Raw genomic sequence first — 13,128 nt, 5'->3', positions numbered from 1 at the left:
GCCTCAAAATTATAGCCAATAAAATAAATTTATGAAAATATTAAGTCAGAAAGACTTCAACACATTGTTCAAGCTTGCACTCTCTAGTGTCTATTATCCACTTGACAGTCCGACGATACCATGGTATCAAACCAAAATGCTTCAAACCGTCCGTCAGTGTCGTAAAGTTTAACCTTGATTTTGTGAATAAATTATAACTTACATGCTATTGATTTCCCCATCCCAGCCTATATACGTCCCACTGCTGGGCACAGGCCTCCTCTCAGAACAAGAGGGCTTGGGCCATAGTTCCCACGCGGGCCCAGTGCGGATTGGGAACTTCACACACACCATTGAATTGCTTTGCAGGTTTGTGCAGGTTTCCTCACGATGTTTTCCTTCACCGTAAAGCTCGTGGTAAATTTCAAATGTAATTCCGCACATGAATTTCGAAAAACTCAGAGGTGCGAGCCGGGGTTTGAACCCACGATCCTCTGCTTGAGAGGCCATAGGTCAAACCACTCGGCCACCACGGCTAATGCTATTGATTTATAAATAGTATTTGAATGAGTAAACATTAATTTACGCCTCAGTATTTCTTCTTTATTCAAAACCTTGTACTTAGTTCAAAATTGTGGACACAGCGCGTTCCGTCTGCTCTCTGTCGATAAAAAACCCGAACGGTTTGAGGCATATCGGTCGCGCGCTCCGCACTGTCAAGTGGTTGGTTATAAGCTTCTTACAGCTAAATCTAATCAAAGAAAATCAAAGAAACTTATTCCATACAGCTAACACATGTTTTATCATAAATAATGTTTTTGAAAATCGGGAACTGAGCTGTGCCTATACAACATTAAAAACAAATAAGAGTTAAGTAAGAACTAGAGTGAAGTTCAGTGAAGATGAATGATTATCTACTTTGTCTTATTTAGTCTAATGCGGAATGTACACTCGCCTCGTGCCTCACCACGCGGCTCTTCTCGTATCTCAGCCCGCGGCTCGTGTGATCGATGGTACATGAGCTTCCTGTTTACACTCTCGTGACGAGTTCAGTTATCTTTCAGCTTTCAACCTGCGCAGCACAAGGTTCAAACTCGAATGAAGCGAGAGCGGCAATGTAAGTAAACACCAAGCTCGCGTTCGTCGCGATCGTGGCCAAAAACCGCTCCGGACGCGAGCGTTGGAAGGGGCGAGGCGCGCGCGTCTGGGTCACACTCACCTCACCACGTACCTCGCCTCGCGCCTCGTCTCGCGACTCGTACCTACGTACGAGTATTCGCTTACGCGAGTGTAAATGTGGCATAAGAACAGCGCCACGCGGGCCGCAGCGTCGGCTGAAGAAAAGTCAAAATTATACTTTCTTTGTTTCATTACAAAGAAGTCAGGAGACATAATACGTACGTACAGTCGAGTCGAGTTCATTAACTGGTGAGCAAAGATTTGATTTGAACACGCTTCTACTGTGCTTCTACGCCGTTAACAATAGAGTCGTGTCAGATATTTTTGATAAAAATTTTGCTCACAAGTTTATGAACTCGACTGTACACCTACCGATTGCAAAAAATAGTAGTGAAGGCACAGCAAGTGAGAAATATTTTAATATCCTCTCATAAGTGCAATATTGAAGAATTAACGCTGCAATATTTACATTATGATATTCTGAGCTTCAGGTGCGCAGTGCCCTTAGTGTAAGTTATCGGTTACAAAATACGTCTCGATCGCGTTCGCGTTAAAATCTCAATTTGTATAGAAACACGAACATCGCAAACGTTCCGCTAGAGGCGCTGTTCGTGTTTCCATATAAATTAAGATTTTAACGCGAACGCGATCGAGACGTATTTTGTAACCGAAAACTTACACTAGGGGTACTGTTTGGCAGAAAGAGTCGAAAAATGCCGTGCACGCTCGGTCGCACAGGTGCTACAATCTAGATTATGCTAATTTAGGCACATGTCAATAACAATTAAAAAGCTTTGTTATCTTTAGGTTTCACATAATTTATTTTAGCCACATTAATCACAGCTTTCGTATAGGTAGGTATAGTACGACTAGGACCACGCTAACTTGGCGTGCCGTTGCCGTCGTGGATAATTGAATAGATGATACCTACATCATTATATAAACATTGATGTAGCTATGATTGTAAGATTCAATTAGCGCGATCGCACTATTTTAAGGTAATAACTAATTTTAATAAATTTGACACATCCATCATGTACCCGCTCCGTAATAATAATTAGGTAGTAGTTACAATTAATAATACTTAAGTACATAAATGTATGTATGTGTGTAAGAGTTTTACATATCGTTTAGTACCTAAATATCAATTTACATAATTACCAGTTAAAAGATGTTAAACAAAATAAGCACCTAAGTATCTATATTTTTGACGCATTTCTCCACTAAGCATAGGTACATGGTACATAAACGTTTTGGTAAGTAGGTACCTTAGTACCTATCTAGAGCCAAATTACATCCTTAAGCTTCTTCTGAAACTGTTAGACCGACCGAATTAAGTACTGAGTACCTAGGTATTTGCCTACCTACTGACCTACTAGTTGCTATAAAATATTATGATGACATTAAAATAGATTTATTACGAGCATTCATAACAACTCAGAAAACTCTCACATTCTAAAAATTATAAAAGGTATACTTACTTAGGTACGATGGATTGGAGATATTTTGTAACGTTATCATTACAATTATTTATAGTACAGTCTCACTTCTCATTCTTATAAATAAATAGGTAAGTATTTATCATAATTTAAATAGTTATTTACACGCAATTAATATTGGTAATGAAATATAATATTAATTACCTATTATAAGAGAGAGAGAGAGAGAGATAGAGAGAGAGTTAAAATATAACGATAAATACTTAATCTTACTTAGTGATGAGCACGATGTACTTACAGCGAGTGAGTACAATAAGTAAAATTGTACCTATCATGTTTATTATTTACGAGTTACATCTCTTAGTAGGTAATAGTACCAATAACAAGTCTATTTCATTAGTACCTGTAGAAAAATAATGTCACTAAAAATAGGCCTTTCTTTCAGTCAATGTACAGGGAGTGTAGCAAACTCCTTGGAGTTTCATACTTTTTTTGTTGTATTTTTTGTAAAGTTCTTTTTTTTGTATCTTTTTCTGTTACTTGTCATTATTGCGTTGTGTTGTGTGGTTGTGTTACCAAGTATATTTCAATTTCATCATATTATTTCCTCGTTTGCTTTTAGTTATTTATTACAGTCCACTCATACGTTTCAGGGAGTTTTATGTAAAGAACCAATAAATTACCAAAAAGATGGGTATTTTACCTTTTCAGTACCTAAACGTTTAATTAATTTCATTTTCAAGGTTTTTTTACGGTATTTTTTTAACTTAGTTAATTGCACCAACCATTTGCAAAATTTTGTATTTAAAAATGGCAAAAAATGCTCAAAGGCCGTGCCAGGATATGATGTGATTCTTCTGCCCCCAGCGTGTTTTGGCTTGTAGGTAATTTTTATGCATGATGTGGCACCACATTAGTAATTAATCTGCAAAATGTCAGCCCCCTAAACTCTATAGTTACAACAAATACGGAATAATATGATGATTATATATAACATAAATTACAGTAATTTTCATCAAGCCGTAGAAAAAAGGAAAAAAAAAACTGCTGAAAAGCTGCTTATGAAAAGTTGTTTTCATAACGAGCATTAAGAAACATGAAAAAAAAAGCTACTTAAATATTATTAAAGAACAAGCAACTTAGAAAAGCTTTGAACAGAAAAGTTGCACTTTGCTCCTTCTCGTCAGGGAGGAAAAGTTAGTTTTCTGAAGGAGAGGTATGAAATAGTACATTGTGTCTTAAGGGCGGTAAATAAGGAATTACGAACGAGAGTCTATTAGAAGCCCGAAGTCGAAGACTGAGGGCTTTAATGAGTCGATGTTCGTAATTCTAGTACCACCCGTGCGACATACAATGTATGGTCGGTAAATGAGTCATTGCGCGTACAAATTTTCCTGTCATGAAGCCCAAGGTCGGTAAATGAGTCAATGCCCGTACTGAAGGTGCTGCGCCATGCGCGCGCTCCTGCTGCAGGACCACATGCACACGCACGTCAGGCACATGCTGCGGGAGGTGGAGGGAGAGCGGCGCTACCAAGAGCGCAGCCTAAGGTATCGCCAATATTTGGAAGAATTCTATTTTTTCTTTTAGAAATATAAAATTTTACTCACAAATGTGATGAAAAAACATTGTATGTCGCACGGGCGGTACTAGAATTACGAACATCGACTCATTAAAGCCCTCAGTCTAGACTCTCGTTCGTAATTACTTATTCACCGCCCTTGAGACACAATGTACAATGTATAACATACATCCTAAAAACGCTATAATGTAAAGCGGAATGATTGAAACCTCTTTAGAGAATCGTGCATGTTGCACCTATTAAATACTGGCCAATTACATTTAAAAAAAAACCTATCGGTTGTCTTACGGTAACGGAAATAATGGCAACACAACAACATAGTATGATAGGAGTTAATTACATATTCCGCTGCGAAACGTCTTTTTACAAGCTTTTATTTAGTTTCACCTGTCCCGTTGTCTGTCTGTCTGTGTAATCTTGCAAGTTAAATTTGATCAATTTCCAGTAGTCAGATTGACTTGAAATTTAGATATATGTAAATCGCGTGACAATACATTAATCTAGTAGTGACATCCTGGTAGTCCAGCCAGGATCGTCTCCGCAGGACAGAACACTTCAACGGTTAATAGCATCGATCTGAAATTTGGTACCTATGCGAAAGTAGTTTGGGTGACAAGGCAAGTACAGTCAACAAAAAGTACAGTCAGCAAAAAAAAGCTTGTATTAAAAATGACATTTTTATGGTTACGTAATAAAATGTAAGTGGTTAGTATTTAGTACCTAAAGCGCTATTCAGCCTCCGACAGGGCGACAGCCAAAGAGGATGAGAATTTAAAATTGTTCATCATTCAAAATACTTGCACCTAGTGCTTACATTTTGGTGATATGTTTTTATTAACTTGTAATGTAATGTAACTAATTATGTTTGTTCAGGTGGAATTAAATAATTTAAATAAAATATTAAATATTTCAACTTAAATTTGAAGTGGATAATTATTATCTTCAACCGATTGAGCTGAAATTTTTCATGCATGTATAAATCCGATGACAATGCAATATTATTATGACGTACAGCTGATCTGATGATGAAGTTAGATGTTGGCCATAGGAACTCTGTAAAAAAAAAGGACATGACCGCATCGATTTTGGTCTCATTTGATTCGTCTTGACGACTACCTACTTTGGTAACCAGGGGCAAAAAGTACCGCCAACAAAAAAGCTTGTATTAGATTTTTTTACAAAAAATTATTACTGAACTATTTGTTTTTAAAACATTGTACGGAGGTGCGGAACCCTTCATGCGCGAGTCGCTCGCACTCGCACTTGACCGATTTTTAAATGAAACAATGAAACTATTTAAAATTGTGTTAACTTCTATAATAATAAATAATAAATATCGCTAATAAATGTACATGTAGGTATTTTTAGTCAATTTGTGTTCGAAATACCGAGAAAAGTATGTTACAATTTCAAACCTTAAATTAAACGGAGTATAGTAATATGGGACGGGATCCAACCTCCAAACCTCCATGCTGGCATACCTGATGCTGATGGCCAGTGCTGGCTGAAAGTGCCAAAGCTAAAGAGCGCGAGGCCATTAAAAAAAAACATATGACGGTTTGGCGCGATAAATTTTCTTCCGCTCTGTTACAAATTGCGTATACATCTTTGCGTATATATCTTTATTTCCTCGCATTTGTGATGAAAAGTAGTGCTCAACTCGAGTGTAGGTAAATGATCAATTACACCCGCGAACTATAAGCTCCCTCGCTCTTACACTCTCGCACTTATAACCCTTGTTTATCAATCTACTATTAACTATAGAGTTTAGGGGCTGAAGTTTTGCAGATTAATTACTAATGTGGTGCCACATGATCCATAAAAATTGCAAGCCGAAACTCGCTGGGAGCAGAATGACAGCTTATCCTGGCACGGCCTTTTGACAGCGACTTTTGTCACGCTGTTGACTTTCAGTAGCTGTTTAAGACCTTGAAACATTAAATCATCGTGTGCTTACATTAGTAAGGAAGCATTGGCTTAGCGTGTTGTTTCTATTACATGAAACACCCGGTATAGTGTAATGAGGGCTATCGCGAATGGATTCGCCACTAGAGGCGCTAGTGTAGTGTGAGGTCTTTGAATTGACAAATCTCATAGTTTTTGGGTGAGCTACGCGGGTTTATTTATAATTAGAATAATTTTGTAAATATTTTGCAATATCTGAAATTAATTATGGCAAATATGCGTTCGGGGGCAAGAGATTAACGTAATTTTCCACCCGGCTATCTACCCATGAAAATTAAAATTTCGGAACAGGAAAGATGAAAATAACTATTAACATCAAATTATACTCGTATTATAATGCATCAAAATAAATACAACCAGACTTTTGTACCCGAACTACGTAAAACTTAACTATTTGTATAATGGAAGACGCGAACCGCGAGGGCGGAAGCAGTATAATATTATATTAATGTATTACTCTGCACAGAGTCAACAACATATCGAAGAATAAATTAGGAACCAGAGGGCATACTCCGAAATTCGAAAATCGAAGTTCGTAAGTACCGTCCCTCGACTCTCAAATCATCAAATACTATTAAGTGTCAGAGGGACCGAACGACAGTTTGAATACAATCGTACCTACACAACATTTTAATTCACGCAAGTACTCATTTGGCGCAGTTACTTTTTATTTGCAGCGCTTAAATTTTAGTTAGCCTGGCTATTTTAACATGGTATAAGCGCCTGCCCATATCCATGCACGAGGCTAGGCTGCTAGCCGTTGGTCGTATCAGTGCCCTACGACACCACCATAAAATCCTCAAACTCGTGGATTTCTAGCCTCCAATATCCTACTAAAAGTTAAAGAAATATTTTATCATGGTATACTTATCCATTTATACTCGTAATCATTATTTATTTTTATACTCACAAGTGTCACTCGTTCTACACAAGGTAGGTAAGTAGGTAAGGTAAGGTACATATTTAGAAACAAAAAATGCATTTGATAATTTAGTTTGACAGTGGATTGGATGCGACAAAGATCTTAATGAACGTGGGTGATGTTTCGAGGACGCTTTATAGTATTATAATTTTAGTATTTTAGTCTCAAAATATTTATAAAACTACCACAGAATAATTAATACAACCTACGAACAAAAGATAACACAGCTGCCTGTTACAGACAAAAGTTTTGCAAGATAGCCGCGTTAAGTAGTTCCGTTTTTTGCCACGTTCATTAAATTATTTGTTACATTGTAGGTGTAATTTGACAATTCAGACACGAATTATACCATTGGCATTATCTCACGGACCGGGCCGGGCATGTCTAGTTCCAGTAACAATAATTTCAATCCTTGTAAGTATTAACTTAGATACTAAACTATTTACATTTTGGACTAGATTTTGGCACTTAAATTTCAATAGTTTGTCGTAATAAACTAGTAAATTAGTATTATCAAAAGGGTCAATGAAAACTGGGTTTAATTGAAGCTATAACGGTCACCGCATATTAATTCATTCACGATCATTAACAATATTTGCGACTACATGACCAGATTAAGTCATTGGATAAGTTTCAGATATTTACTTCGCATATTATCGCTTGCACGTTGCCATTTAAGATATGACTTGGACGGTGTCGAATAAAGGCTCAGTTGATTGTAATCAACGTCGCGTTTACAGTTGCATCACTGATTGAAATTTACTCACATGATCATTATCTGTAGAGCATTAGGCCTTATTTAATTAGTGTTTGGCGCATCAGATGAACATATAAGTCTTAAATTTTTTTGAAATTACTTCACTTGAAAATTACATTTGTAAGTCGTAAAAAATTACAGCTCAAGTGAAATTATAAACAATTAGAAGTGAACTTTTCTGCCGTTCTGTGAGTCACAGTTTTTAAAAGTAATACTTAGATTTAATAAAAGTTAAGAAGCTAAAAAAAATTAGAGCTAATTATTTTGGCATTCGTTCGTTCGTAATCTTCGTCAGCTTGTTGCGTACTTCGACGTGTTGTTATACTACGGTATTTACTTGGCACATTGTATACTTATAGAATAACCAAGCATCTAATTTAAAATGATGCCGGTAGAGCCGCAGGCAGGCAGACTGTAACCTCGCGGTCACATGGAGGCGTGCGCGCGGCGCTACGTGTGCATGACCGTGGTGCGCCGAGTGTAGCCGCGGCGAGCACCGCCTCCGGAACCTTGAGCTTCGCATTCCCTTTTCACGCGATCTATGATATCCGCTACTAACTTTTCCTCCTGATAACGCCTCTCCTCCCAGTCTTCCCTATTTCGATGATCTGGAATATTTAAAATAAAATGTAATGTAAAAAACCTAATTAAAATGTAATGTGGCACCCAAAATCTACAGGATTAGATTCCATCATTTAGTCTTTTAATTTACTCATACAATATTAACTTGTATCTTGGATGAGAAATGGACAGGCTGACGAAAAATTATTTAAATAAACTACTCCCCCCCCTTTCCCGATTCTAATATAGGTAATGATTTTCAGTTTCGTAGCCAACTCGTAGCAATGTATTTCAAGTGGGAAACTAACTATTTAGGTGTGTGAATGAAATAAAAAAAATGTCTTTTGTTAATCTGTAGTTGAAATATTGAAAAAAAAAACGCTGGTTCTTGAAATAAAGAACGGTATTTACCTTTGGTTCCCTTACTAGTCTTTTTAGAGTCCGATGTTTTGGTCGCCGCATGTCTGTGTGCAGGTGCTTGATGATTCTGTACGCTTGACTTGGGTAGTGTTTGCTCAGGGTCGGTTTCCTGCTTCATATTCGCGAGCGTCTGTAGTGACAGTGTTTCAGGATCGGATTCAGTTTCAGTTCGTGTTATAACCGGGCTTGGTTCTGTTAAAACTTCACTGTGTCTGCTAGCCAGATGCCCAATATACCCTAGAAAAAAAAAGTTTTGAATTTGTTACGCTCACTGCTTAAAGGACTTGACGATTCTAATAACCTATCTACCAACGCCAACCTAAACTACTTAATGCGTGGGCACTACAGGGAAAGACAGAGGGCAGCTCCTCGTACTAGAAATACGAGTAATAGGTATCTGCTGTGTGCATTGAGATAATTTTTATCCCGCCTAAATATTTTATGTAAAATTAGCGCCCAAGCCTCACAACTGACATGTTATATGTAGGTATGTGAAACGGTCAAGACATTACTTTTTAAACCAGGTGTAGAGTTAAAAAAGTCAGGGCTTAGGGAATTAATTAGCTTTTCCCGGGATAAAAATAACTTTTTTTACAGCGAAATTGTTATGAGCTTATGAGTCACGACCGCCAATTTCGCATAAAATGTTTTTGTTGGATCTCATTTCTTTTTGTAAAGTGCCCTTTCTTTGCCTGGGGAAAATCCTTTATGGATGCTTTATGGAATAATCCTTTATGGAAAAGCCTTGACGATGGTATGTGGGATTCCCGCCCCTGAATGATCCTCTTCATCGCCGTTTTGCAGCCTATGCGCATCCATGGCCCAGCAGCACGGCGGTAGTCCAGTGTTTGGGTCCGACTTCAGGAGTCCTTCTGTCTCCTGTTTTCACTGCTGCAGGCGCGCCGGAAAACTTGGTACACCTACCAGCTAAGGGACCCAAACAGCGGGGGACGGGCATCTTTGTGCCATATGCCATGTGCCATGCGCCATGCGGGAGTCATAGTTTAACCGTCTCCGCTCGACTCGCCTGCGACATGGGCGTTGTTTCCCTCCTACCGACCTTGCACAGGTAGGTACTTGCCGAAGCAGCCGTGCCCAGACAGTAGCTGCGCCAGGTGGAAGGAAACAACGCCCCACCTCCTATCTACCCATCCTTTAAGGACGGGTCGGACTCCCGATATGGTCCAGTGGCCGGAGCTCAGCCCCTCTAGAGCCTACAGTCATTTCCGGAAGAGACTTTGGCGTGAGATCTCTCTCCACCGCCTTATCTCTTCCGGGCACGGCCGTTTCCCTCTGGCGCGTGCCTCGGCTACCCGCCGGTAGACGTCGGTCAGCACCTCAGCATCCAGCTCCCACGGTGGGGTGCCCGTTAGTACGCAGGCCGCCTCGAATGAGGTGGTACGGTACGCCCTCGTTTGCCCTTACTGCCATGACCCTCTGCGGTTGTCGCAGGTGGGTCTTGTTTTGGGCGGAAAGGGTATTTTTGTAAGGTGCCCTATGTTTAGATCAACTATTTTGATGTGTCTGTACAAATCCTAGTACCTACGCGTAGCAAATTTAGTGGTTTGGGAAGTACCTATAAATAGCCTATAATTTTACTAGTTCTTATGCAAGCCTTCACCCTCAATTATAAGCTGGAGAGTGAAAGTTGCAACTTTATTTGTTATTTATGTGCAATACTCAGCTAGCAATTCAAATTTCGTCTTTCTTAGAACTTTCAGCAAGTACCCCAGTTTTACTGCTTTGATTTACAGATCCCTTTATAGCGGTGTGAACGTGAAAGTTGCAGATTTCTCAATTTTTCTGTTCTTTGTACGTAAATCATAGGCTTCACATTTAGGGTTGCCAGATGGCCGGGACATCCGGGATTGTCCCGGAATTACGTGTTTTGTCCCGTGTCCAGGAATTACACTTCCATGTCCCGGGTTTCGACTATACGAGAGCGCAGCAGTATTGCCTTCCATATTAAAAATTGAAGCTGCGGTTAACATTGCCGGCTTGTATTTAGAATGCACATTCCTGAGAACTGTTTTTGAGGTCCTTTCAAAAAACTTGCCAAATGACAAGATCTGGGCTCACTTTTTTAAAACGACCAACTGTAACGATTTTGTCGTCAATTTGAAGAAAATAGTTGGTTTTGTGCTCGTATTGATATTTACTTATTGATGATATTGATATTACTACCGATTTGTAACCCTCGAATTGTCCCGGAAATGAAATGCATGTATCTGGCAACCCTATTCACATTACATGTCTGCTTTCTAAGACATTGCACATAGGTACTTATCTTTGGAAACCGTTTTTACGCCAAGTCATAAACTGACTTGTAAAACTTTTCTCACTTTAACATATATAGTTTTATATACCGATACAAACACACACACACATTTCGTTTAAAGGGGTGGCAAGACGAAAATTATAGATTTCTTGACTTTTCTGTTCTTTGTATGTAAATCCTAGGCTCCATGCTAATATCAGATTCCTAGGATAGCGCGAAGGGGAGCAAAGGTTTCGATGAACACGTGAGCGACTGGCAAATCGTCGTATTTTAGGTATCAATAAAATCTAAAGTATCAATGATACGTACCTCCTGTTTCACCATCCATTGATTACATTTATTTGACGGATAAATGTGATGCCATTTCTGTTTGTTTTCTTCGAATAGGCGGAGACGGCATCAAATTTATCTGTCAATTAAAATTAATCAATGGGTGGTGAAACTGCCTCTTAGTGTACTTATTTCATTATGTTCCCTAACTACATCTTATCCTGCGAATTGGGGCTCTACCACATAATATATCGGAGATTTGAAAATGAGACGAAACGGTCCAAGAAAACAGTTACCTACCTAGTGCCCCACCTTCATTTCAGCATTGCTGGTGTGGTGTGACAATCTTCAGATATATTTTATTTATACCTATCATATACTTAACGGGCTCACTAATGTCTATAGGACGGCCATTCTCATTTTGTCGTGCACCTGTCTAAATACCGTACCGCTTTTTAGGGTTCCAAACCAAAATAGCAAAAACGGAACCCTTATAGTTTCGCCATGTCTGTCTGTCCGTCCGCGGCTTTGCTCAGGGACTATCAATGCTAGATAGCTGTAATTTTGCATGGATATATAAGTAAACTATGCCGACAAAATGGTACAATTAAAAATTCAAAAATATTTTTTTTTAGGGTACCTCCCATAGACGTAAAGTGGGGGTGATTTTTTTTCTCATCCAACCCTATAGTGTGGGGTATCGTTGGATAGGTATTTTAAAACCAGGGGTTGCTAAGACGATTTTTCGATTCAGTGATTTGTTTGCGAAATATTCAACATTAAAGTGCAAATTTTCATAAAAATCGAGCGTCCCCCCCTCTAAAATCTAACCCGGTGAGTGGAAAAATTAAAAAAAAATCAGGATGGTAGTAAGTATATCAAACTTTCAAGGAAAACTATAACGGCTAAGTTTGCTTGAGAATTATGAGTAGTTTATGAGTAAATAGCAGTCAGTTTCATACCTTAATAAAATATACCTAACTTGGAAGATTCCGTATAAAATTTACATTTATCAGTGCACTCAAGTCTAATTACCGTGTCACTAGTGCGGTACAAAAGCGGTACAGAAATTAGACAGGTGCACAATAAAATGAGAATGGCCGAGGAATCAAATGCAATTGAGATATACCTATGCTTTCCTGCTTGATTGATCTTCAGAAAGTCTTGTTGTGTGTACATGTCTACTTAATGGAAACACAGTGAAACAAAAGATAATAAGTAAATAGGTATTAGAAAGTTTTATATACCTTTTCTGCTCTTAAAGAAGACGAGACATTGTTCGCATTGAAAGAGTGGAGTTGGATTCAGCGGCTGTATGACATGTCTTTTGTACTTGTGTCTGTACCAATGCGTTCGACTCTGAAGTATCTCTCCGCACAACTTGCATACGACACTACCGTCCGTCCTCGTCATGTATTCTAGCAGATCATTCTTAGCTTTTGTACTTTCATTAGCAGATTCCTGTTCTTTGCTTTCTTCGGAATTTTCAGAGTCATGAACTCCATTGTTTTGACATTTTTTAGACATTAAATGAGCGCTTGAAGTGTCTTGAGCATCCGATCCTGACGTGTTGTGAGATGACACGTCACTGGAGCTTCCATCAGGACCCATATCAGTGTTTGATGAGTCCGACATAACCTCTAATGTTATTACTGGCATGCCATTGCTGTCTCCCTCTTCGTCATAAGTGAACTCGTAATCTGAAATTGGAGCTGCTCATAGTACTTAAATCTCGTTAACGTTCAACTGCAATTTACTACGAGTATCAAGGGTTAG

General features: G+C 38.7%; 1 protein-coding gene across 1 annotated transcript in view; it reads right to left on the bottom strand.

Annotated features, from left to right (window-relative positions):
* Nucleotides 1-1,974: 1,974 nt before the first annotated feature.
* Nucleotides 1,975-13,128, bottom strand: part of LOC141429439 (uncharacterized) — an 85,108-nt gene continuing 73,954 nt past the window's right edge. The window contains exons 3-5 of the mRNA XM_074089747.1: nt 12,600-13,052; nt 8,796-9,041; nt 1,975-8,431 (exon numbers count right to left, since the gene is read on the bottom strand). Of these exons, the coding sequence (XP_073945848.1) occupies nt 8,274-8,431; nt 8,796-9,041; nt 12,600-13,011 (816 nt within the window). The 5' untranslated portion in view covers nt 13,012-13,052 and the 3' untranslated portion in view covers nt 1,975-8,273. The remainder of the gene's footprint in view (nt 8,432-8,795; nt 9,042-12,599; nt 13,053-13,128) is intronic.

Source organism: Choristoneura fumiferana, chromosome Z (genome assembly GCF_025370935.1).
Source record: "Choristoneura fumiferana chromosome Z, NRCan_CFum_1, whole genome shotgun sequence".
Taxonomy (NCBI): domain Eukaryota; kingdom Metazoa; phylum Arthropoda; class Insecta; order Lepidoptera; family Tortricidae; genus Choristoneura; species Choristoneura fumiferana.
The sequence above is the reverse complement of the archived record's forward strand: the minus strand, read 5'-3'. Positions and strand labels throughout refer to the sequence as shown.